This window comes from Vicugna pacos, chromosome 2 (genome assembly GCF_048564905.1).
Source record: "Vicugna pacos chromosome 2, VicPac4, whole genome shotgun sequence".
Taxonomy (NCBI): Eukaryota; Metazoa; Chordata; class Mammalia; order Artiodactyla; family Camelidae; genus Vicugna; species Vicugna pacos.
This window is the reverse complement of record NC_132988.1, coordinates 70,834,684-70,860,467: the sequence shown is the minus strand read 5'-3', so window position 1 is coordinate 70,860,467 and position 25,784 is coordinate 70,834,684. Positions and strand designations below refer to the sequence as shown.

The 25,784-nt window shown below is 43.1% G+C and overlaps 2 protein-coding genes and 1 gene segment (V, D, J or C); all 3 read right to left on the bottom strand.

Annotated features, from left to right (window-relative positions):
- Positions 1-13,769: 13,769 nt before the first annotated feature.
- On the bottom strand, positions 13,770-15,065 carry LOC102537749 (immunoglobulin heavy constant gamma 1-like). The segment is given in 1 exon segment: positions 13,770-15,065. A coding segment is annotated over 1 exon segment (1,149 nt).
- A 4,512-nt stretch (positions 15,066-19,577) lies between these two features.
- Positions 19,578-20,526, bottom strand: LOC102537499 (platelet factor 4). 2 transcript variants are annotated; one of them, XM_006212547.4, is made up of 3 exons: positions 20,384-20,526; positions 19,947-20,112; positions 19,578-19,805 (listed from the first exon to the last, which is right to left on the bottom strand). In XM_006212547.4, exons 1-3 carry the CDS (start codon positions 20,481-20,483, stop codon positions 19,718-19,720), a joined length of 354 nt encoding a protein of 117 aa, XP_006212609.1. In that variant the 5' UTR covers positions 20,484-20,526; the 3' UTR covers positions 19,578-19,717. The 2 variants fall into 2 exon arrangements, with proteins under 2 accessions (XP_006212609.1, XP_015101836.1); XM_015246350.3 differs by having other exon boundaries at positions 19,947-20,076.
- Positions 20,527-24,538: 4,012 nt separating this feature from the next.
- PPBP (pro-platelet basic protein) lies at positions 24,539-25,354 on the bottom strand. The gene is made up of 3 exons (XM_072973262.1): positions 25,207-25,354; positions 24,768-24,903; positions 24,539-24,641 (listed from the first exon to the last, which is right to left on the bottom strand). The coding sequence occupies exons 1-3, from the start codon at positions 25,352-25,354 to the stop codon at positions 24,539-24,541; spliced, it is 387 nt and encodes a 128-aa protein (XP_072829363.1).
- Positions 25,355-25,784: the final 430 nt, after the last annotated feature.

Here is a 25,784-nt window from a genome sequence, read left to right as displayed (position 1 = left end):
ATGCAAACACAATGGTCATATACCTCCATAGTTTTGTTTCACTAACAGCATAACTCTCTCCTGTGGCATTGATATAATTTGTTATACTTTCTTGAAGTAGTCAATTCTGAAAAATAGTAACTTTATCATAGAGAAATTTGGCAAACATTCCCTTAGCCAAATGATGATAATGAAGGTTAATATCATCAACGTGATGTCCGGTGGATATCATGTACCCCCAATGGGATGTGATGAGAAGGTCACTTCACCTCCTTGGTATTCTTTCCAGAAGCTCATATCCCTAGTCCAACCATGAGAAAAATATTCTTCAAACCTAAACTGAGGAATATTAAATAGTTAACACTCCAAAATTGTCAAGATCATGAAAACCGGGAAAGACCAAGCAACTGTCACAGTCCAAAGAAAAGTATGGAGACATGACAACTGCAATGTGGTACCTGGATTGGACCCTGGAATAGAAGGAGAACAGTAAATGGAAAAACTGGTGAAGTTCAAACTGGAGTTTCCTAAACAGTAGACGTGCCAATGTTGTTTTCTTAGCTTTGGCCAATGTACCGTAGTAATGTAAAACAGTCACAATAAGAGAAATTGAGCGAAGCACACATATGAATTGTAATATCTTTGCAACTTTTGTACTTTAAAATTATTTCAAAATTTAAAAAAAAAAAAGCTGTTTTTAGGCAGTTTCTCTTTCTAAAGCAATTTAGAATACCACCAAAAGGAAATCAGTGGACATGACTGCTTTATCTGGTAGCTTCCTAGAAGGGGAATTAAATTTTTGTTGACTTCATATTTGATGAAATATGAAAATCCAACATATCTGCTGCCCAGTTTTGGACACTTCATCATTTTTCATAGACCTAAGTAGTTTGTCTTCACCATTAATCACGCTGTCCAAATTGCTCATCTATTGCTTGTAACTGATGAATAGCAGAAAGTGTTTGCTTTAATGGCCTCCAGACCCAACCCAAAACTGACGTAAATGAAAGTATTCAGGGAGAGAAGAACTCCAATTTATCTACAAGAGCTGCCAAAAAAAAAATAAATAAATAAATAATTAAGAAGTTAAGAAGTAGCCAACATTTGTAGATTGTATAGAATTTGACTCCTGAGGATGACAATCAAAATCACTTGTTCTTGGAAATGAAGTAAAAATCCAAGGTTTCTTTTTTTGCTGTTATTTTCTCCATCATATGCCTCTTGAAATTCATGAGATCCTCATCAACCAAAATACAGAAGTTTTATAAACAAAGGAATGTTTAGTCTAGTATGATAAACAAATTCACTCTCTTGTCTGAGCAAGTGCTTCTTTAAGCCAATTACTTTTGCAAAAGTTGAAGTCCAGGTTTTTAAGCACACTCTTTAAACTCATGCAAGCAATGATCCTTAAAGTAATGGAATAATCTTTAAAAATGGAAGCTTTGGTGATGAAATTCCATTTTCCCTCCAATCATTACTCAGAATTGACAGTAAAATCTAGGATGCTCACATCTTGTAGACCCACCGTTTCACCCCAGTCCTTGCTGTAGCAACCAGCTGCATGCAGCTGGAAACTTACAACTCCTCATCTCAGCTATACTTTCTGCACCAAAGTTTCTTTGTCACTGCCATGGAAAATCTCTTGCCCAATAGGGAACAGGAGGTAACCAATATATGTTTTCCTCCTCTTTTATGTTTTAGGCAGATACTCTATAAGACTTCTCAGAGGGTACCCAATAGGATTGAACTCCAGCTGACCACATTTTTTTTTCTTATTTCACTTTTCCCAGTTTTCCAGTTCTGTACATAGGGAACATTTCCCCAGATAAAGCTGCCTGCATTGTAGGCCGATGACTCAGGCACTGCTTTTTGAGGGGACGCCTTGGCTAAGACACTACTCCATCCTGAGAATGAACTGTGCCGACTGGCAGGCAGAAATGGGCAGTGTAGTTTCCCTACCCATAGCTGGTTTTAAGAAGTTGCTACATCTCAACTTCATCTCTATTTCCCCTACAATATCCCTCCTGCTATAATGACCCGAGGGAAGAAGAACAAAGATATCTGAACATGGCATTAAATTCTTAGATCCATCGATCGCTCCTGACGAATGGCATTAGTGTACCCCAGCATCAGGGTGTAGGGGAAGAAAGTGTTTCCCCTCTTTCCTTCTTGATTGTTTGGCTGGCCTAATAATGAAGTTGGCATAATACAGAGTAACAGGAGAAAGAGAAATATAATTTTGTTCATAGAGGAGCCCCATAAAAATATGAGACTCAAAGAAAAGACCAAAGTAGGCAGCTTTTCTACGGTTAGGGCAAAATGGCAATACAATTGTGAAGAAATGAGAAGACAAAGGGGTTTGGGCTTGGGATAGTAAATTAATGGAGAAGTAACAAATTCATTTGTATAGCCTTCTTGGCCCTAAATTATCTATCTCTGATGATAAGGATGTCTCTTTTTCTCCTGGTATAGGAAGGGCACATTTTTTTCCTGCTTTCAAGGGAAAAACAGAGGGTCAGAGTTTCCTTCTTATACCAGTTGTTTCTTAAGTAACTTTAATTCAAAATAATAAATATGCCTAAGTGGAATATTGGGTGGAATCCTGCCGTGAACTACATCAAGGGTTAGCCCCTCTATTCAGTCTCCCCAGAGACTGCATGTCTGGCTCTCCTTTTTACTTCTTCTGATAACACCCTAGATTTACTCTGTTCTCAGTCTATCAGGTTCAGATGGGATGACCCATCTCTCAGTTCCTTCTTATCAAGGCCCACCCCCTACCCTACTGACTGACTCAAAGATGGGAATGTGACCTAAGCCTGACTCAATAAGAAACAGTCTCTAGAAAGTTCTTAATTCTTCCTGGGATTTTTAAACTGCTAAAATGGGGCTTAGACGTAAGCCAATGCTTGGTAAGAGCCTTTCTAAGAATAAAATTGGTCCAGAGGAAAGCACATTAAATGGGATAAATGACTAAGGACCTTGTTTGAATACCTGTGCCCTCCAGGTGACTCTGATTTATTCATGAACACTATGTAGGCCAACAGATTTTAATTTTTTTTTAAGACCATTTCAATTAGATGTTCATCTCTTGCCAATAGCCTGGCTTAATACCATCCATCTTTCACATTTCTGCTACAAGTAACTTTCCAACAAGGGTAAAACTATTTACTCTATTTAATCTGTCTATCCATTTATCTCTTCAACATTTATCTACCACTTATAAGCTAAGAACTAAACTGGGTTCTAAAATAGGTTACAAAATAAAAGGACTCTGCCACCACCAAATTCACAATCTATAGGAGTACGGCATAAAGACATGAAATTGTCTGGAGGCCCATGATACTCAGCAATTTACAGAGTTTTACAGCCCCTCAGAGGAGGGGTCATCTGACTTCTCTTCCTGGAAGGGTGGGAGCTATCAGAGAAAACTTGCTAGCGGGGAGGGTACTACCTAAGGAGAGTAGGTAGGGTACCCATCCCTGAAAAAGAGGACCAAATGAGCAAAGGCAGTGCAGCATGACTTGAGAACAAAAATAAACAGTTAATTTCTTTAACATGGAGTTTAACATCAAGGCAGCTAGGCATAGAGAGCAGGAGGATAAGCATGGCCCAGACACCAGAAGTTCCCTTGCACTGAAGAGCCATTTCAAATGTCACCTCCATCAGAAATCCCGTAACTCCATCCAAGTGTTTAGCTTGGCCCTTGGATACAGATCACATTGTGGGGCGCCATTGGTTTATATACCCTTATGCAGGATTATGCACTCTGCAAGCCAGCTGTCACATCTTATTTCTCTTTCCATCTCTATCTCCAATGTAAGTCTGGTTCATAATCATACTAAACATTCAACAAATGTTTATTGAAATATTGCATGAATAAATGGTTTCAGGCCACTATTCCACAACCAATGTGTCCTGAGCGTGGGACACCAGGAAACTGTTCTTGAAGGATTCAACAGCCTAGATTTCCTTACTTTCTTTCACTTATTTTGAGCACTCAGCATTTGAGTAATACCTCTCAGAGGACATAGGCAAACCCAGAGGGGCAAGACTTCGAATTTGAGTGTAAGAGATGGAGAGGTGTATCCTAACTCAGGCAACCAGACAAATGAGTCTGAACCAAGTCTCTAGAAAGTTCTGAGGACTTGGAAAAGGTCTGCTGACAAGTCCAAAGAATACAAGTGGGATCAATACATTCAAAAACAAAGGGCCTGTGCTGCCTAGATCTGGAACAGAATGGGAACAATGTCAAGAATAAAGCAAAGGAGGTCCTGGTTAATTACCACAAATGCAGCTGGAGTACATTTGGCCTTTATGGACCACCTGCCTGATAGTAGATGGGAGGGTCCAGGTAGTTAAATGTACAAGATCTGGGTAGGATGATAGCTATTCATTCCATATACTTTATTATTATCTGTGTTTATAAGGCAGTGATAAGTGTCATAGGAGATATGTTGGATAAATTCCAACTTCTCACATAAGATTATTTTTTAGCATGCCTACTTTCTTCTACAATGCTAGATCACTTATTTTTCTATTCCTGGCATGACAATCTGTTGATATGATCAGTCTACAAATACTTAAAATCATTCAGTTAACATTGAGAACTAGTCAATATATTAGATTTTGTCAGGTTTATTTTTTGTGTGTGGTTTATTGGTTTCTAAATTTTTTTATACATTTCCTTTCATCTCTATTTTCTTAAAATTATTTCCTGAAATTTCTGGAAGTAGCATGAACTAAATAAATGATATCATTATCATATAGTGTAACAAGAAGAAATACGGGATTGCCAAAATTGCAAAAGGAAAAGGAAATGAAAAAACTTTTCTTAGAAATAATCACATAAGAGATTTGCTTTAGAAATGAAAACATCATTATGACATTACGGTATTATGGAAACAAAATTTAGGAAGTTGACAAGAATGTATAACCACAAAGGAAAATAAAATGCTTAGCAAGAAGATAACAGATTTCAACTAGGGAAATTAGGAGTCATAAAAACTTGACATTGAGCATAATGTCCACAGTATTTTCCAATGCTCATTATTCTCCAATTTTTTGGCCAGAAATATTTTTGTTTTTATTTTTCCCTTTTGGGCTGTGTCCATATAGTCAGGTAATCTTAGAGGCAGAGGATTCTCAATGAACCTTATTTCAAAGGAGTGTATGACTGAGCTAGGTCATTGGTTATTATTTCTGAAGTGGATGATGATAGTAAAGAAATATGAGATCCAATTAAATATGGTGGAAATTATGGTGGAAGTGGAGAAAGGATGGCTTTGTTTTATGTATTTTACCTATATGTATGTTATACATCAAATGTAAATACCAACAATCAAATGTCTAATGAGCACACATCATAGCATTGATGTGTAATTAAAGGGTGTATATGGACAGATGAGGGGAACGCTTAGCAGATTCCATGATAGTTACAGATGTGACTCTAACAAAAAAAAATATAAATCACTGATATGACAAATGCATGAGTGTGTTACAGTGTGTATGGATAATTTGGTGAAACTGAAACAGGAAGAAAAGGGGACAGGGCACAGCCATTAAAGGAATGACACAGCAGTTAGCACCAAGACGGTGGAAAAGTCAACTCCTAGTAGAACTTGAGGCCCAAGATGGCAGGAGATTTGACTTCCAGTAGACCTTGAGCTTCATTATGTGCTCATTGTAATATAATATTGTGTGTAAATGGCACACCCACAGGCACCATGGCTGTTCTGAGGCTAACCATAAAAGGTCAGAAGGTAGGCAGTAACTCAGTGCTGTGAATCCTCACCCCTTTCCCAAAGCAGCTGGAGCAATCCTCCCACTTACTAACATATGAAATAACCAAGCTCATAAAAACTAATACCCCCCACACCTCGTGGCCCCCTCCCTTCTGAGTGAGACGGCTGGAAGTCTATCTATAGAGTGTGTGTCTACTTTTACTTTAAACACCACCTCCACGCCTCGTGGCCTCTCTGGCCTTCTGAGATGGCCTCCACTCGGTCTGTGGAGTGTGCATCTACTTTTACTCTACTGCAGCTTGCTCTTGAATTCTTTCCTGCTCACAGCCAAGGATTCTCACTTGATGGGGTGCATGCCAGGGACGCATCTGAGACGTGGGACATGGCCATCCTCTCGTGCCCTGTGTCAAAATCTCTGAGCTTAACAAAGTCAGGAGTTGGGAAAAGAGTCTTTAAAGTTCAACCAACTTTCTATTAGCAAGATGCCTCATCCAGCACCCAGCTGCACCAGTACATAATAGGACTAACTGCATTATTGTTTCCCTCCATATAGTTAATATCTGACAAACATTTATTTAGCACCTACTCCATCAGGCATTTTTCTGGAAGTGGGAATGAAGAGAGGCTAATAGGCATGACCTTTATTCCCTCATCTAAAGAGGGAAAACAGATAATCACAGTGCAGTCTAATTGTTATTCTAATAGAGACCTGTATAAATTGCTTTATCCTTTTCGCATCATTAGATCCTTCCATCATCCCTAGAATTACCGGGAAAAGAGGACTGTTCCTCCAACATAGCTGATAAGAGCTGATTGTTCCAACTCTGCTCGATGACCGCTCAGCTTTCAAGTTTTACTACCTCTCACCACATCACAGGCTAATAATAGCACAATCCCATGTTGCATCTGCCTCAACAAAGAAATAAATGTTTGACAAGATTATTTCCAAAGTTTATTTTCTTTCTTTGTTTTCTTTACTAGACAGTTAAGCCAGGCTCCCAATTACCAGATGTCCTGTGGATTTTATAATCTTATAGACTTGTGGGTTGATAAATCTTGTGGTTTTGTTATTTGATTTTCTTTTAGTTGTTACCAGGGAGGGAAAACACAGCTTGTGTATCTCAGGTTAAACTTTTTTTTCTTAACTGTTGTAGGACACAACGTGGCAGCTGATCGTTGAACCAGTGACTTGCAGGTTGGTAAAAGAATTTACCAGAGATAAAAGTATGAGAATGGAAAGGAATTTATTAGGGTATGCTGCCATAGACAACAGTGAGCCACACGGATAGGAGGGGCCTGTGTGAGCCCCAAGTCAGTTGTTGAGGTGTTTTATAAGGTTGGTTCACAAGGCGCCTGATCGGCTTGTGCACAAGTCTCTGGTTGTAGGTGACGTAAGAGGTTTAGGGTCTATGAAGGGCAGTGGGGTTTATGACTCTGATAAGTTGGGCTGAAATGAGCCAGCCTGAGCTATTGTGAGATTTGGCATTCCCTAGAGGAAACATGCCCAGGAAAGAAAGTACTTTATCTGTTGAGGGGTTGCAGGCAGACATCTGAGAGCCCAGAGACGGGGGTTGTTGGACTTTGAAGGATGTCAGTTGGCCCCACATTAACTAGTTATCTGCACCCAAGCTTTGGGCTGCAGCTCTGGGCAGAGGAAGTAATAGCTTGTTGGCCATGTTCCTAATGGGTTGCCTGTTAGCTCGAGGCTTGTGGCCACCACTGTTTGGAAATGATATGTGCTCTGGGGCTAAAGCTCCAGAGACAGGGAAGGAAAGTAACTTCTGCTTATTAGTTTCCAATTCTGAGCCAGGCCCACATTGGATCCTATTGCTACTGAACAAAGTTCGTATGCCCGATGCACAGTGAAGCCAAACAAACCAAAACATTGTGGTTTGGAGCAGAGAAGGTTTATTTCAGGGCCAAGCAAGGAGAACAGATGGCTTGTACACCTCCACCAAAAAAAAACCAACCAAACAAAAAAAAAAACACAAAAAAAAACTGAACTCCCTGATGGCTTTCAGGGAGAAGATTTTATAGGCAAAATCTGGAAGAAGAGACCTGCAGGATATGTGACTTTCTTCTGATCGGTTTGTGCTGAGGTAACAAGCTTCCAGGAATCTTGTGTTCAGCGGGAAGTTACCATCCTCCACCCAAGTGGGGGCTTTAGTTCCTGCAGAAGAACTCAAAGACATTGATATGTATATTCCTTGAGGAGGAGCCAGGACCCTGCCGCAAGGCTGCGCTATTGTTTCTTGACTGTTCCCCCCTTGTTTCTGCATTCCCTCCCTTCTCTGATTAGCAAACTCTTTGAATCTTCCTTTTGGAACTCAGGGAAGGTCAAGGAGGCTGTGAAGCCCATTTCCTACAAAAAAGGAATGGGGGACACAGAAGGGATTTGTACCTGGGGTAATCCCACAGGGTCCTGCTCCATTTCACAAGAAAGCAATGTAATTTTGCTCTCAATTTAGTTTACATTAGACCCCGAACTAAGACGCACATGGTTCAAGTGGAATGGGCAGTGAATGTAAGTGGGAATACAAATAAAGTGAGAATTTATTATTAAAGGATGGATAGTACACTCCCAAGGGGAGAGCGGGAAGGCTCAGGGGAGCGGCTGCCCCAGTTTCTTCAGCAAGTTGGTTACATAGGGTGAAAAAGTAAATGGGTGGAATATTCATTAGAGAGGGAAGGGTCTGGGGTCATATTCTCTGATTTTCTTTCCAACTCCACCTTCCCAAAGAGAGGAGGGATTTTTGTCATTATTTAGTCTTGATTGGAAGTGTCATGGCATCAGTGCATGATGGGTACTTGTAATCTGCAAAGCTAATTTTATCGTAATGAGGGCATAGTGAGAAAAATGTTACATTCAGACACTGGAGATTCCTGCCTTTTCCCACTTTTCCTTGTTGGCCTCTGGGCCACTTATCACCCCCCAAAATGTGACCACTTATCAGCCTAGAGGTTCCTGCTCTTCTTTCTCTACCCAGGGACCCGTGGTGTTTACATGATGTATGGTTTCCTGCATTGGGCCTGTGTCTCTCCTTTCTGCCCAACTTCTGCCATTTGGCCTGCATTCCCCTTCCTCTGCTCAGGTCTAGCTATCTGCCTGCTCTAACACTTGGTGCTACATCTTCTCTTCAAAAGCTACCCCTCAATGGTGTTCCCAAAGACTCCCAGCCCAGGTCGGGCCTGCAGATTGAAATTAAAGGTGCACTATAGGCAAGATTTAACTGTCCTGCTGGTCACATGCATCCTGCCCCTACTGACTCACCAAGCATCTTGGGAAGCACTAATTAGAGTGTGGCCTCCCACATGTTACGTTGGAATGCTAAAACTTGACTCTTCAAAGAACTAGACAATGTTTTTAAACTACAAGTAACGATTCATCAGTGGGTTTTGAAATCACTTTATAAGCTTGTAGCCAACATTTCTTAAAAAGTGGTTGAAGTAGGATAGGACAGTATAGGAAATAAAATATCAAAACACATCATAAAAGCAAAGGACTACTGTACAGCACAAGAAACTATATTTAATGTCTTGTGATAACCTATAACGGAAAGGAATCTGAAGAATACATACTTACACATGTATGTTACCAAACAAAAGCTCCTGTGCCCAATGCACAGTGAGGCCAAACAAATCAAAAAGTTGTGGTTTGGAGAAAGGTTTATTGCAGGGCCAAGCAAGGAGGATGGGCAGCGCAGTCTCAGAAAGCCTGAACTCCCCGATGGTTTTCAGGAAAAGATTTTATAGGCATAATTTGGGGTGAGGGCTGCAGGGTGTGTGACTTTCTTCTTGACTGGTTGGTGCTAAGGTAACAGGATGGTGTTCAAGGGATCTTTCACTGCCACGGAAGTTCCCATCCTCCACCTGGGTAGGGGCTTTAGTTCCTACAGGAGAACTCAAAGATATTGGTGTGTGTATTCCTTGAGGAGAAACCAGCACCCTGCCCCGAGGCTGTGCTATTATATTTTGACTGTTTGGCCTGCATTCCCTCCCTTCCCTGATTAGCAAATGTTTGAATCTGCCCTTTGGAACTCAGGGAAGGTCAAGGAGGCTGAATGAAGCCTATCCCTTACTAACTAGAAATGGAGGCCACAGAAGGTATCTGTACCAGGCAGGATCCCACAGGAGTCTGCTCCATTTCATATATATGCATATGTATAACTGAATCACTTTGCTGTGCACCTAATCTAACACAACATTGTAAATCAACTGTACTATAATAAAAAATTAATTTAAACACACAGCATACAAAGTAGGTACAAGTATTGCATTATGAACTTGTTTTAGGGATGTGTTGAAGGAGGATTAATAAAATGGCCACATTTAGACTAACAGACTGCTTATTCTTATACTTGCCCTTAGAACGGTCAACTGACCTAACTGACCAGTTGTTACTCACAGTTCCAGGCCCACTGTTAAAACTAAAGCTATTGATCTTACTGTTTCTACTATATTCCAGTAATCAAAAGCTATAATCATGCTCATTCTCTGAGTCGAAGTCCAGGGAGAAAGTCACGGAACTGTTGTTGCCGAAAGATCATCCCTGATGAGCCAAATAACTCAGAGACAAGGTCTTGGAGTTTAGAAGAAAAGTGGGAGCTTTATTACTTTGCTGGACAAAGGGGACTCACAGCAGGCAAGTGTCTTCAAAACTGTGACCCCACTTTGGGGATGGGGTAGGGTGGTTATATAGCCATAGCGCAAACAGTGAAGCACCGATAACAAGCAACAGAGTCATTTTCTCATCAGAAGACTTGCAATAGCGGCATGATACCTCCAGGCAACCAACTCTACAGAGGCCAGCTGTTAGATCTCTTTATCTGGTAAGCACTCAAGGTGTGGTCTTCTTGGTAATTCAGGCTATTTTGTAAGGTCACAGGTGACCTTCTCCCTGGAGATTGACTCAGAGATGAAGCATAATTATAGCTTTTGATTGCTGGAATATAGTAGAAACTGTAAGATCAATAGCTTTAGTTTTAGCAGTGGGCCTGGAGCTGTGAGTAGCAACCGATCAGTCAGGTGGGTTGACTGTTTGAAGGGCGAGCATAAGAATAAGCAATAAGTGCAGCCATTTGATTAATCCTCCTTCACTATACCCTTACAAAGTAGGCTAAATACCAAAAAGACCACACCTTGGGCACTTATGAGATAAAGAGATCGAAAAAGTGACAACCGTTGGCCTCTATAGAATTGGTCACCTGGAGACATTATGACACTGATGCCGGAAACAGATGTGGGGAGTGAGGAGTGCGGTGTCCCAGGCTTCAGTTGAGCCCCTGGGACGTGCCCCGCCAAGTATAAGTCCTTGGCTTCGCACAGGAAAGACTTCAAGAGCGAGCCACAGTTGAGTAAAGGTAGATTTATTTACAGAGATACATTGAAAGGCAAGAGAAAAGCCATGAGGTGAGGGGGTTGGGTGCTCAGATTAGAGTAAAAGTAGGTACACACTCCATAGACAGAGTGTGGGTCATCTCCGAATGGAGAGAGAGAGAAAGAGGTGGCCCCACGAGGTGCCGTGTAGCCAGGTTTTTATGGACTCAGTGGCTTGAGAAGCTAATAAGTGAAAGGACCATTTAACTAGCCTGAGGAAGGGGCTGGGATTCCCAGGAAGTTGGCCATTTCCCACTCTTTGACCTTTTATGGTTAGCCTTGGGACTGTCATGGCACCTGTGGGCATGTTATTCACCATGTTAATACATTACAATGGTCCTATAATGAAGCTCAAGGTCTACTAGAAGTCAAAGCTTCCACTATCTTGAGCCTCAAGGCCCACTGGGGGTTGAATCTTTCACTATTTTGATGTTAATCACTGTAGCATTCCTTGAATGGCCGTGCCCTGCCCCCTTCCTGTCTCAGTGCCACTCTAAGTCTTCTGATGAGAAAATAATTCTGTTACTGTCATTGATGCTTCATTGTTTGAGCTATGGCTATATAATCGCCCTGCCCCATCCCCAAGGGGGGTTCACAGCTTTAAAGGCACTATCTTGCTGTGAGTCCCCTTTGCCCAGCAAAGTAATAAAGCTGCCTCTTTTTTTGTAAGCTCCAAGACCCTATCTCTGAGTTATTTGGCTCGTCAGGGATGGGGGCCGATATTTCAGCAACAGTGTGTGTCTTTAAATACATACATACACCTGCACAGTGAATACATACATACACAGTATCTACAAATGTGTAAGTGGATGCTAGGGCACTTGAGTTTTATACTATTTCTCTGCCCAAGGAAAAACTTATTATCCAAAATTGGGACAGGAATGCTCCCTAACTAGTTTCAGTGCAATGAAGTCATTACTGTGTTCCTTGGTGACTGTGTACAATGATATTTTATTGAAAATTAGCTGTTCACCTTATAACTATATCAAATGACCAATATTTTGAAAAAGAAAAAGAACATTTTAGAGCAGTGAAATTACAGTTTTTTTTTAAATTTCCTCCTTATTTCCTCTGTATCACTATGCTATCTATAATGAGCATGCATTCATTGTCTTTTGGAATGAGAGAAAGTATAAAAATATTTTTATAACAAAATAAGCCCTCAATGCTGTATGCATTGAAGAGGAAACTGTTTTTACCACAAAGGCCTTATAAGGGGGGAAAAAAGCAAGCATTTTAAAAATGCAGAAGGACATCTGGGAGCAAAATACCCTTTGGTGGTTTTGTTCTGTTGATAGGGCCTGTGACTATGCGGGAAAAGCCTTGTTTGTGGGCATTTTCTGCTGACTACTTCCAGCCAGGAAAAAAAAAAAAAAGAAAGAAGGAAGGAAAGAAAACAAAGTTCAAGCTCATTCAATCCTTATCACTCCATTAATGTTATACAGCAGACTCTTCCCAGCAGGAAAACCCTCTCCCAAATGCTATTGCTGATAAAGGCGGCAGCTTGAAAGAGTTCTCAGGCTAGTTAGCCAAGCTAATTCTGAAGGGAAGATTTACAAGTCACCAGCATTGGTAGACTTTGTAAAATTTGCTTAGGTCCTTTGGCTTTTTGAGTCATACCTACAAGTTATTGACTCTAACTAAGCATGTTGTTTGAAGCAGGAAGTAAAAGGAATATAAGCAAAAAAGTATGTACCACCCACACCCCATTTCCAATGTATTCTCTCAAAGCTTATTTGTTTTGAGAAACTTTTTTTTTTGAATGGTAAAGGATGCTTTATTGTCTAAAGAACCGAAAACATGACAAGCCAGAATTTCCAAAGAAAAAACAGTAAAGAAAGTTCATGGGCTCCAGACGTTTAGAAAGGATGCACAGCTTCCCAAGCCAGGCCTGGCATGACCTCTGGCTGTAGCGCGCCCTCCCTCCCCCGCCACCACCCGGCAGTGGGGCCTGCCCCTCCCCATCCAGGGACAAGACAGGAGAGGCCCAGGGGTCTGGGGCGGGGACGCCAGGTTATCGGGCTCCCTCCTCACGGGGCTTGCCTCTCATCCCACCCCTCGGTGCAGGGGAGCTCCTGCTGAAGGTCACTTAGGCCGCTGGCCATGGGACAGGCTGTCTGCGGCCACTGCCCTGTTTTGCCAGTGTCCCTCTTGCTGTGTCCAGCAAGGCTGTGTCCTGCCCATGGGGGACCCGGTCACCAGGCCCGTCTCTGGGAAGCTGAAGTGGGGAGACCTCACCCCCTTCCTGGCAGGCCTGGCTCCTGCAGGGGCCATGGGCCCTGGCCCTTCTCAGAGCTGAGTACTTGGCTGACTGTTGGTGGCACATCTAGAAGCTTCCGTGCTGCGAGTCGTTGGCCAGGGCTGCATATGTTCCCACCAAGGATCTGACACAGGCACCTCCCCTTGGGGACCCTGCTTGATGACCAAACTGATGGTGTCCACAGAGCAATCCCTGCCCACTGCCCCGGGATGCCAGCTTCCTGCTCATCCAGGGGAACCCCAGGGTGCCCCGGGCACTCCCAGTGAGGACAGGCAGACCCCTCAGCTCAGGTTGGTGGTAGCACCTGCTGTCCACTTGGCCCCTGAAGGTGGGCAGGGTGCAGGGTGTGGTTGGTGGTGGCCGTGAGGTCGGAGGATGCAGGTGCGGGTGAGCACGGCCGAGAGTTCAGAGCTGGCAGGGCAGCGGGCGGAGTAGTGGCTGAGCAGCTCAGAGTGATGAACGGGGTACCTCTGGGGCCTGTGGTGGCCGTGGACACCCCCAGAGGACACGCTAGGCCCCCTGCCCGATCATGTTTCTGTAGTCTGGGACGATCATCTGCTTCAGCTTCACCACCGAGGAGAAGATCCACTTCACCTTGAAGAGGGTCACTGTGGCGCTGTAGCACACGCTGAGCAGGAAGAGGGTGATGAAGATGGAGATGGTGGTCCACAGCCTGTCCAGCTCTCCACTCTGGGCCTTGGCACAGCTCTCCTCCTCCAGGAGTGGCTCCGAAGACTGGGTGATGGATTTCTGGGTGTAGTGGTTGTGCAGGGCCTCGTGTATCACCACACAGGTGAAGGTTTCTCCCCACTGCCACGTGTTCTTTCCCACCGAGAGCTTGCTGTAGAGGAAGCAGGTCCCCTCGTTGTCCAGCTGGGGCAGCATGTTGGCGTAGGTGCCCTCTGATTCCGGCTGCCCGTTCCTCTGCTACTCAACGTTGATGTCAGCTGGGTAGAAGCCTTTGACCAGGCAGGTTATGCTCACAGTGTCCTTGGCCAGCTCTTCCCTGTGTGGGGCCAGGGTATACACCTGCGGCTCTCGGGTCTGCCCTTTGGCCTTGGAGATGGTCCTCTCAATGGGGGCCGGGAGAACTTTGTTGTTGACCCTGCACTTGAATTCCTTCCCCGTCAGCCAGACCTGGTGCTGGATGAGCAGGACGCTGACCACGTGGTACGTGCTATTGAACTGTTCCTCCTTTGGCTTCGTGTTGGCCGTTCGCACCTCCACGCCATCAATGTACCAGTTGAAATTGACCTCTGGGTCTTCCTTACCCACGTCCACCACAACGCATGTGACCTCGGGCCTCCCAGAAATGGAGAGGACGTCCTTGGGTTTCGGGGGGAAGACGAAGACGGAGGGCCCTCCCGGGAGCTCAGGGGCCGGACATTTGGGACACGTGCACCCTCCATGTGGTTCCACACGCTTGTCCACCTTGGTGCTGCTGGCCGGGTGGGCTATGTTGCAGATGAAGGTCTTGCCGGTCGAGCTACTGGCAGGCAGAGTCACCAAGCTGCTGAGGGAGTAGAGCCCCGAGGACATGAAGACTGATAGGAAGATGTGGACGCCGCTGGTCAGGGAGCCTGAGTTCCAAGTCACCGTCACCGGCTCAGGGATGTAGCCCCAGACCAGGCAGCCGAAGGCCACTGTGGAGCCAGGCATGTCCCCGCATCTAGCAGTCAGAGGATAGACCTATGGGGCCTTGGTGGAGGCCCAGGTTTGTACTGTTCGCCTGCCAGCACGGCCTCTTGGGTGGGCGGCTGTCTTCCTCTGGGTCCAAGCCTCTTCTCTCCCTCCATCCGTGGCTCCATCCCTGTCCCCCATCTCTGACCGAAGGGCGGTGTAACATGCAAGGTCAGAGGGAAGCTATTTCCCCAGCAGCAGCTGTCTTCTGTGCTGCAGAGTTCACGGTGGTCTCTGGGGCTGGAAGATGGCTCTCTGGCTGAGAAAGAGCATTCAGGCCCTCCACCGCTGTGTGTGTCCCAAGAGTGGCTTGTCCTGTCTTGGAGTGCCGCAGCTCACTCCAAGCCCCGTGAGCACCCCTGGGCTGTTCTTTGCCTGCAGCATCAGGGTCCCTGGGAGATAATGTAGTGCCACTTCAGAAGTGCCGCGGGTGGGGAAGGGGCTTCCTGGGCACGTGTCCTACAAGGGCTGGGTGAGCGACATGCGTGCTGTGCCCCTTCTGGCCTGCCCAGAGCGGAGTCCAGCCCAGGTGCTCTGGTCCCCACAGGACCGCCCGCCACCCCTGCTCTGCTCGCTTCCTCCGGGGATCACCGCCCCTGCTCAGACCTGCTCCGCCACCTTCACCTTCGTCTCCGCTTGTGTCCAGGTCGAGAAACTTTTATTGTTATTACAACTTTTTATTGGCTACTTATCACCAAGGATTATTCTGTTAACTGCCTGACTCAACACTCCAAACTGACTGGGATTGTGGATTAAGAGCAATATTGAGAGAATAATAATAATTAATGTTTGCTGATTTTTAAACACAGACTATGTATGAGGAACTATGCCACGTGTTTTGCATAAATCATCCATTTAGTCCTCACAGTAATATATGAAGTAGACACCCATCCCCATTTTAGAGATGAGGAAACTAAGGCACAGAGGGAAAGTGGCACACCCTTGGGTGCCATGCTAAGGACTTTGGACTTTGAAGATAATTTGAGTGATGATGCACAAGGTGGACCAAAAGTGAAAAACACCAAATGAGTGAAAACTAGTTGGGAGACTATCATTTACCTTCCTCATGGGCACTTAGTTCTGCAGAATGATCAACGTGCTGAGGACTTGAACTTCAGTCTCTCTTTTCTTTTCTTTTTTTTTTATTTTACATTTCTTTTATTGAGTTATAGTCAGTTTACAATGCTGTGTCAATTTCCAGTATAGAGCACAGTTTTTCAGTTATACATGAACATACGTATATTCATTGTTGCATTCTTTTTCACTGTGAGCTACCACAAGATTGTATATTTTCCCTGTGCTATACAGTATAATCTTGTTTATCTATTCTACATATGCCTGTCAGTATCTATAAATTTCGAACTCCCAGTCTGTCCCTTCCACCCCACTCCCCGCTGGCAACCACAAGTTTGTGTTCTATGTCTATGAGTCTGTTTCTGTTTTGTATTGTTCTTTTTTTTTTTAGATTCCACATATAAGCGATCTCATATGGTATTTTTCTTTCTCTTTCTGGCTTACTTCACTTAGAATGACATTCTCCAGGGACACACATGTTGCTGCAAATGGTGTTATGTTGCTATTTTTATGGCTGAATAGTATTCCACTGTATAAATATACCACCTCTTCTTTATCCAGTCATTTGTCAATGGACATTTAGGCTGTTTCCATGTCTTGGCTACTGTAAATAGTGCTGTTATGAACATTGGGGTGCAGGTGTCTTTTTGATGTAAGGTTCCTTCTGGATATATGCCCAGGAGTGGGATTCCTGGGTCATATGGTAAGTCTACTCCTAGTCTTTTGAGGAATCTCCATACTGTTTTCCACAGTGGTGGCACCAAACTGCATTCCCACCAGCAGTGTAGAGGGGATCCCTTTTCCCCACAGCCTCTCCAGCATTTGTCATTTGTGAGCTGTTGAATGATGGCCATTCTGACTGGTGTGAGGTGATAGCTCATTGTAGTTTTGATTTGCATTTCTCTGAAAATTAGTGATATTGAGCATTTTTTCATGTGCTTATTGATCATTTGCATTTCTTCCTTGGAAAATTGCTTGTTTAGGTCTTCTGCCCATTTTTGGATTGGGTTGTTTGTTTTCAAGCTTCTGCACAGCAAAGGAAGCCATAAACAAAACAAAAGAACAACCTACGGAATGGGGGAAAATTTTTGCAAAAGATGAAACTGACAAAGGCTTGATCTCCAGAATATATAAGCAGCTCATACGACCTTATGTCTTTCTACTTTCTATCATGTGTCAGTTTCATTCTTCCCTTTTCCCCCTGACAAATTCCTACTCCACCTCTAAGAGCTGGTTTATGGGTTAGTTCCTCTCTGAAAACCTAGCTAACATACCACTGGCCTGTGTGAAAGGCAGGACAGTGAAAGCAAGAGCTGGGAGCTGGAAGTCCGACTGATCTGCTCAACCTCCTGACAATCCGGCCCTGGGAGCTTCCTTAACCTTTCTGAGATGGTTACCACAACTCTACAATGGAATTAACATCACCTAACATGCAAAGTGGGTGTGGACGTTTAGATAATACTCTGGCACTTCATAGACCTCTGTAAGTAGAGTCTATTTAAGTAGTTCCTTATCTCAAAGCCTTCTTCCTCTCTCTCCCCCAACTCCAAGGAAACAGAATTGGACCATTCTCCACTTTCTCTTAGGAGTCTAACCCTACTTGTACACAAACAATACTACCTTAGGTTGAAATGACATTAGTTCACTGGTAAGGGTCTGCAGCTTCCTCTAGCCTCAACTAGATTCTGCCTTCTTGTCCACTGTGGTAGGCTGAATAAAGATTTCCATGTCCTAATCCCTGGAACCTGGCACAAATGTTACCTTATATGGCAAAAAGGACTTCACAAATATGTTAAGGCCCTTGAGATGGGAAGATTACCTTGGATCATCCAAGTGGGCACAGCATAATCACAAGGTTCTTCTAAAAGGCAGGCAGGGTGTAAGTTGAAGTGTCAGAGGTGACAACGAAAGCAGAGGTCAGAGTGAAGTAGTTTGAAGATAGAGGAAGGGGTCAGGAGCTGAAGAATGCAGAGGACCTCCAAGCTGAGCAAGACAAGGAAATGGATTCTCCCCTAGAACCTCCAGAAGGAATGCAGCTCTAAGGACACTTTGAGATTAGGCTGTAAACTGCATTTTGGACTTGTGACTTCCAGAACTGAAATATAATAAATTCGTGTTGTTTAAGCCGTTGAACTTATGGTACTTTGTTATGTACTGAAGTTAATAGGTAACTAACACAGCCATCTTTCAACACCATCCTTTCTCGCCAGAGTACATGAGTGTCTTCTTAAAGCTTGAATGAAATACAACTTTGCATTTCTCCTAACTTCCACAGCTCTTTAATCACAATTTCAGTATCTCCAATATTAAGAAATTCATGGAAAGTAGTAAACTGCAAACAAGGTTTTATTGAACCTAATACTGAGGGAAAAAATTTCTTCAAGACATTTTCATGCTTAGTGCAAAACTCATGAAAGAGTAGAAAACTAACAAGATGGCTCTTGAGTTGTCCAGGACTGTACTTACTTCTAGATAAATTGATCTTATGGCTAATATGCTCCCTTCCCGGGGCACTCTTTTCTTAGAATAACTTGTCCTTTCACCCTAAAGTTCTGGAAAGAAGGTCATGAACCCAACCTCAAGAAAACAGGCAGACCCTTCTCAGTTCCTCCATAACAACAGCAAGTTCTTATCAATGTGAAGAGAATGTAACACCCTGTAAAATGCACTCATTGTTGTCACCTTTTCTGTTCCACCCAGTTTTTCTATAAAACCTTAAGACCCCAACCCCAAGATGGGCTCACAGTCTTTTAAGGCATGAGCCTGCTGTGATTCCTTCTGCCTGGGAAAGCAATAAAGTGTTCTTTTCTACCATCCCAAAACTCTACCTCCGACTCTCTATTTGGCCATCCGGGTATAGAGGCCAATTTTTAGGCAGCACTCATGGTATATAAATAAAATGTGATGGGAACCAATTCTGTAGGTTTGTGAATGTGGGATTTATTATGGACAATAAAGGTTGCAAGAATTATTTTAGTATTTTATTTTTGTGCAATGTCAGTATTATCAAAGAGCCAATAAAGAGTAAAATATTTTAATGTAATTCTCTGAAAAGTATCAATTTATTTCTATTAAGTAGTAGAGAATCCTAGTTTCATTTTTATTAATTTTCCATACTGGGGTAAAGGATAAATCTTAAAGGGATAAAAGCAGAGTCTGATTTATTTTTTTATTTTTTTTTTAAAAAAACAGCCCAGAAGACTTAAGTGTGGTTAGTATTTATTTATTAATATTTAAGTGCAAAGCTAATCATAACAATAGTATGTAAGTTATTGAGTAACGCAATCATGTAAATAAGCAAATATGTATCAGCGAACATGTAACACCAAGTAAAACCAATCTTCATTAAACCAAATCTTCCTCAAAAATATTTTTTTCCTTAATTCTGGAGATTTTTCCTTATATGAAACTTTGATGTGTCAACACTATTTCTTTGGTCTATTAAGAAATATTGACTATACCACAACTTGATTTATTTTATTTACGTAGCATTTCAAGGGTAATAAAAACATCAGAAGACTTTTTCCACAGTTAGATTGAAAACGAAAAAAAGAAAAGAAAAAGAAACCCATCGTATAGCCAAAGTATAGATTTGGGCAGTTAGTAGCTAAGTCTTCAAAAGTTTCTTGATTATTCTCTTATACAGAGGGGCCTGCGGGTCCAGGCAAATTTTCCTCCCTTTTTTCAGCGTAGCTCTGCAGGGGTGGGGGGAAGAGAAGACACACCTCTCAGTCACTGGGATTGAAGGTGGAGGGGCGTGGAGGCGGGTGTGGAGGGGCGGTAGGGGAGGGCAGAGGGGGCGAGGGAGGCGCGGAAGAAGAAGTGCAAGGACTCACATCAGTTGGGGGCTGGGGCAGTGGAGTCCGGCCCCGATCACCTCCAGGCTGGAGATGTGCTTGGGATGGACTCCGGAGGTGGTCTTCACACACAGGCAGTGCAGGTCTCCAGCTCCAGCTTCAGGGTCATCTAGGGGTTGGGTGAGGGTGGCAGAGAGTGATGACTCTGAATAACCAAAAGTACCTTAGGGATCTTTTTCACTACGTTTGACCTTCATTTCCTCATCCACAAATCGTACCTCCAAAAGGATGTACAACTAGATGGTTAATACGGGCAGCGCTGGGTACAGCTCCTGCACACTTAGCAAGCACTCAGCAAATCATAGTTGGGGTCCCGAATGGTTACAGACTCCGCCCTAGGCCCTGGAGTTCCCTGTCACTTCCCCATATCCCACCCCCACCCCCGCCACCTTTCCCGACCCTGCTTCAGCTCTCACCTTGGGCGAGGGCGAGGGCCGGCAGGAGCAGCAGCCCCAGGAGCAGGAGACTGGGGCTGGGCCGGCAGCGGGAGGCGCGGGTACCCGCTATGAGTCTCATGTTGCGGAGATGCCGGCAGGATCCGGGAGCAGGGGCAGCTGGGACTGGCGCTCGGAAGACCAGTGGTATCCCAGACTCTCCAGGCCGGTTTTATCTCCTCCCTGGTCGGAAGCCCGGGGGAAAGAGTGGGGGTCTGCGGTGCAGAAGCTGAGACACTTCTGCAAAGAGCTAGGCTCTGGACAGCTAAGATTAGGAACTAAAAAAAAAAAAAAAAAAAAAAAAAAAAGCCCTGGATAGCAGCCTTGCTGGGAGCTGGGAGCAGGATCAAAGCCCCACCCAGAATTCATATACATGCACATTTATGCAGTTAGAAACCATATTCGAACCTTATACAATGTAAGTTGTCTTTGTTATGTGTAATAGTAGTGTTCTCCGTAGCCACCGTCTGTTGCAATTTACAGAGACTGTACCTTGGGGAACAAGACAGTGTCTGTTTCCAAATCCCAACTGCTCCTGGGCGTCTGCCTTTCTGGTCGATTACCACTGGGTTTAGTCTGGCAGCTGTTGTGTTAAAGGAGTGCACTTTGTCATTCTTTTTTGCTGCTAAAAAATTGAATTGAGTTTCTTGGCAATGGCTCAGTTCCAAATTTCACCTAGATGGGGAAGGCTTCCTTACTCTCTTGAATGGGATCTACCTGACTACCAACCACCATCCAGTATACTCTAGGAAACAAGCTCTATTATCCTCCTCTATCTTCTTACTCGAAGAAAAATTATGAAAGTAATACCTGAATGCATTATTTTTGTAAAGAAATTGGTGCCTGGATGTTTCTCCATTCTGCTCAGCCAAGAAGAGGTCAAGGGAGTTCTCAGTCCACAACGCACAGCTCTTGCTACCACCTGGGCCAGTACCAGTGACAGGGTGAGACGGGCTGCACTACTCACTGGAACACTGATGCTCTCAGGAGGACACAGAGCATCTGGGAGTTGAGTGTGGAAAAGAGGTGGGAGAGTGAGTAGAGGGTATGCAACAGAATCCTGCACAGAAAAGGTCCAGAGATCAATATGGAGCATCTTCCCTTCCCTGAAAAAGAATGCCTTTGGCTCTTGATCAGGGCAAATTACACCCTCATCTCAAAGCCACTGTCACACTGATTAACAGTGGTGAAGGGCCTCAGGAGCCCACTGCATGGAACTAGCTGACCTCTTAAGGCTCATCAGGACCAGACTCCTGCATGGATATTCAATCTAATTCCTGGGCCTAGTGTGTTCTTGCTCTTAGTTTTCCACCACCTGACCCTTCAGCTTGTTAAGTTCTATTCATATTTCTGGTGTCTGCTTAAATATCAACCCCCCAGAGGGGACTCCCCTGACAGCCAAAGCCCCTTGTGTTCCCTGTTGTCTTGTAGCACCCTCTGCTTCTCCTGTTTCTCACAGATCATACAATACACATATATGCGTGTGTGTATTTAAACATGTTTAATTAAAATGGTTTCTGGTCCTGAGTGGAAAGCTCCAAGAGGTGAGGGATCATACTGCCTATCACTATTCTAGCACAATGGTAGGGACTCAGTATGAAGTACCATGTTAGTGAAGATGATAAATGTTGAAAATGATGAAGATGAGGCTTTGATGTGTTCATGTGTCTGTTTCTTTGTGCGACTGAAGCATTTCTCTATATGAACATGTGTCCCATGTGGCTGTGATTATTTGTCAGCCTGTCTGCCTCTCCTCCCAGACAGTAATCTCTTCAAGGGCAAGTCTCTGTAACTTATACATCTTTGAATATCCTGCATCCACACGCTGGCTAGTAGAACATGTGTTGTAAGTCATACATGTGTATGAAACTGACACTTGAGATCCCAAAGTGGGTTAGCAGCAGAGGGAACGGCTGGGGGGTGGTTTAGCATACGGATGGGCAACATCCTGGATTTGTACAACCTCACCCCTAAATTTCAATATTTGCAGTGTAAAGGAATCCAGGGAGTAGGAAGTGACAATTAAGTCCTTCTTTCTCTGCATCTAAATAGAATAGTTCAATATATGCACACCAAAGTAAGAGACATCTGCATTGCAGGAGATACTAGCATAATGTAAAAACTGCATCATGTCTCAAGAGCTGGCCCTGTTAGATTTCAGTAGGAGACCACTAAAAAATGAATGAGATATTGAGCTATTTTGAATTATTGGAGAAAAACTGATGACAATGACTGCAATCACCATTTACTGTTTTATTTGTTACATGTTTATTCATGTGTATTTTTGTTGACTATTACTTGATAAGTGTATTAACTTTGTAGACAAAGCATTTTAAAGCATTAGACCTATAATGGTGAAGAGATAATGAAAGGAAACATTAATAATGCCGAGACTGTGAAATAAATGCTTAATACATGAACACGCCCTAAAGTCCATGTGCAGGTTGGGGCAGGTGAACTTATACCTTCTTCTATAACCATCACAGAAAGTTCAGTATCATGAATCCAGCCCTACTTTCTGTGTCAATAATATTACATGACATAAGATAATCTCTTCATTACAGAAAGAAGAATCAAGGAAAGCGATGTGTTGTGATGGTTAAGAACATGGTTTCAAAGACCCACTCTGTCACCTACTTAGTTATCTGATTCTGGGACAAATTTGCTAATCCCTTTGAACTTGAGTTTTCTTCTCTGTTAACACTGGAAACATTAATAGTACTACTAATAAATAGAAACTAACATTCATATATGGGTTACTATGTGACATGCATTATTTTCAGCACTTTGAATTCATTAACTGTTAATTTTCACATCAACTCTGTGAGGTAAGCAATATTTTGCCATTTTAGAGATGAAGACACTTAGGCACAGAAAGGTTATGCAACCTGCCCAAAGTTACACAGCTAGCAAGTGGTGGACTAAGCTACTCAGTTATTCTCTCTTTAGAGGATATGCTTTTAACCAGATCCTAGCTATCTTGTAAGAATTACTTAATTCATGCATGCAAAATATTAAATATGTCTGGCATATTAAAAGTTATTAATAAAGTTTAGTTATTGCTATAGTACATTAAAAATGGCACAGATCATCAACTACTGACTTTTGCTGATCGTATTGTTAAATACCAAAGTGTAAAAAAAAAAAGTAAGGGTTTTTCCCCTAATAATTCTGTTAAAAGTAATAACATACTACAAAAAAGTAATAATAAATTTTCATTTTATGTTAGTATTTTGGTAAGAGTAGTATGGATGTAAATTTAAGGGATTAAGACATGAATGAAAGTTCCATTGATTACAAAATAATAATTAGTAGTCTGGTAAAGTTTAAGTTCTTTATCGTACTTATTTGTCAGGCTGATTCTAGTACTAAAATTGTGACCATGTAGACATTAAATAAATCCAAATATGTACAAGCATGTCAGAGTACAACATTCAACAATAAGTAGAACCTATGTTTTATTATTATTATTGAACATACTGGAGTTTTATCTTATAGAGAGCATGTTAATACTTTTCATCATTTTTTTTGTTCTACTGGTATTAAATAAATTCACTTTCAAGTAAATAACAAGATTCACATTCTACAGCTTTATTATTTTTAGGGTTTGAAGGCTAACAAACATTAGAAAAATCTTTCAGAGAATGCTTTGAAACAAGACATCCTAGGACTAAGACAATGAAAAACTCTACTAAGTCCCTAAATGTGTTAATGAACATTTATCAAGCAAGTGCGCTCTGCTGGGCTCTGTGTGGTTCCTAGCATCACTGACCATTATGGAATCATGGGCATGGTGAGTTTAATAGCGCAGTGGAGCAAGATAACACAAATGTATTCGGAAAGAAATGTTTAGAAAAAGAAATGCAAAGCATAGTAACCCATTTAGCCAAGAATTGGGAAGCAAACCATATATTGTTTTTTGAAACTAGCCTTGCTTACTTTCATCATTTCTCTGTCATCTATTAACCAGTCTTCTCAGAATAAAATGTAATTTTTGAGACAGAATGAAAAACATATCCGGAGTTTAATACAATATGACTAGGTGTCCTGGATAAAGAAGAACTCTAGAAAACCAAGACTTCAAACGCCTATCCTTCCTGGGAGATTAAAAAAAAGGTTTAACAGAAAGTGAAAAGATTAAGCAGCTGACCCACGATCTTCCAGCATTTTCTGGACTATTTTCTTGATTACAGGAGCTTCTGGGTCCAGGCAGATTTTCTTCCCATTCTTCAGCAGGGCTCTGCAAAAGAGAATAGAATTATCTGTGAGCGTCCTGGCCACTGTCAGAAGGGACTCTACAGTGTCGGTTGGAGACAGAGGTGGAGGGCTTCCCTAGTGAGGCAATACCACAGAAGCAGAGACTTACATCACTTCAACTTTGGTGCAGTGGGGTCCTGCCCTGGTCACCTCCAGACTTTGGATGTTACTGGGATGAATGCCAGAGGTGGTCTTCACACACAGGCAGCGAAGTTCCACGTACAGCAATCTTTCCCCACGTTTAGCTAGGGTAGAAAGTGTGATTCTATTAGTGGCCATGATTCTCTCAGGGATCTCACCCATGGATGTGTTTCTCCAGTCCCTCCTTTGTCAACTGTACCTCTCTCCCAAAGCCATCGTGACTATGATCTGTAACTTTTAGTAAAGTACCCCAGCAGGATTCCTGGCACATGTCAAGTGCCCACTGAGTGCAGCTCCTCCATTTAGGACTACTGGTCTTCTCCAGCCCCAGGAGCACCAGGACAGTCCTTCCCCAAGACACAGCTGCAGCAGAAGCAGCCTCAGGAGCAGGGAAGCAGAAACTCCGCCTTCGGCTCGCCCTAAGTCTCTCTTACTTTTTCCGATGGTGGAGGGAACCAGCATGGTCAGGAGCAGTGACAGTAGCAGCAACACCTGGAGGGCAGGAAGTGGGCTGGCGCTGGCACAGGAGGAGGCGGTGCTGGGTCTGTGGCTCATGGTGGAAAAGACTGGGCTAGAGTTGTTCCCAGAGCCAGGAGGGCGAATTGCCTAGGAGTCTGCCGCTAAGTGGCTTTTCATGGTCTCCTGATGTCTTTTATACACACTCCCTCAAGGCCAGTAAAGAGAAAAAGGATAAGGACGGAGGAAGTGAGGATGTGTGGTAACATGTGTGTAAGAGTGGTCAAGGGGTGCCCAACCCTGATAAATACCAGGCAAGTCAAATTCCTGCTAAATTTTATTTTAAGCATCACTGCATGTTCCCACTCTCCCTTTCTCAATACCCATCTCCCTTACACATATATAACACTCTCCTTAGGCAAGAACTAGACTGAAATATTACATATATTTTCTTTGTATTATTATGTAACATGACCTGCCTTTCCTATAATGCAATTTATAGGCTTAATAGACACTTTTTATGTCCCTG

Excerpts from the sequence above, each read along its gene's own strand:
- PPBP (XM_072973262.1), bottom strand. The coding sequence starts at position 25,354 with ATGAGCCACAGACCCAGCACCGCCTCCTCCTGTGCCAGCGCCAGCCCA. Across the intron at positions 24,904-25,206 it reads AGACTTAGGGCGAGCCGAAG|CTAAACGTGGGGAAAGATTG; the intron begins GCGGAGTTTCTG and ends TTTCTACCCTAG. Across the intron at positions 24,642-24,767 it reads TGCACCAAAGTTGAAGTGAT|AGCCCTGCTGAAGAATGGGA; the intron begins GTAAGTCTCTGC and ends TCTCTTTTGCAG.
- LOC102537499 (XM_006212547.4), bottom strand. The coding sequence starts at position 20,483 with ATGAGACTCATAGCGGGTACCCGCGCCTCCCGCTGCCGGCCCAGCCCC. Across the intron at positions 20,113-20,383 it reads GGCCCTCGCCCTCGCCCAAG|AGTCATCACTCTCTGCCACC; the intron begins GTGAGAGCTGAA and ends TTGGTTATTCAG. Across the intron at positions 19,806-19,946 it reads TGCCCCAGCCCCCAACTGAT|AGCTACGCTGAAAAAAGGGA; the intron begins GTGAGTCCTTGC and ends CCACCCCTGCAG.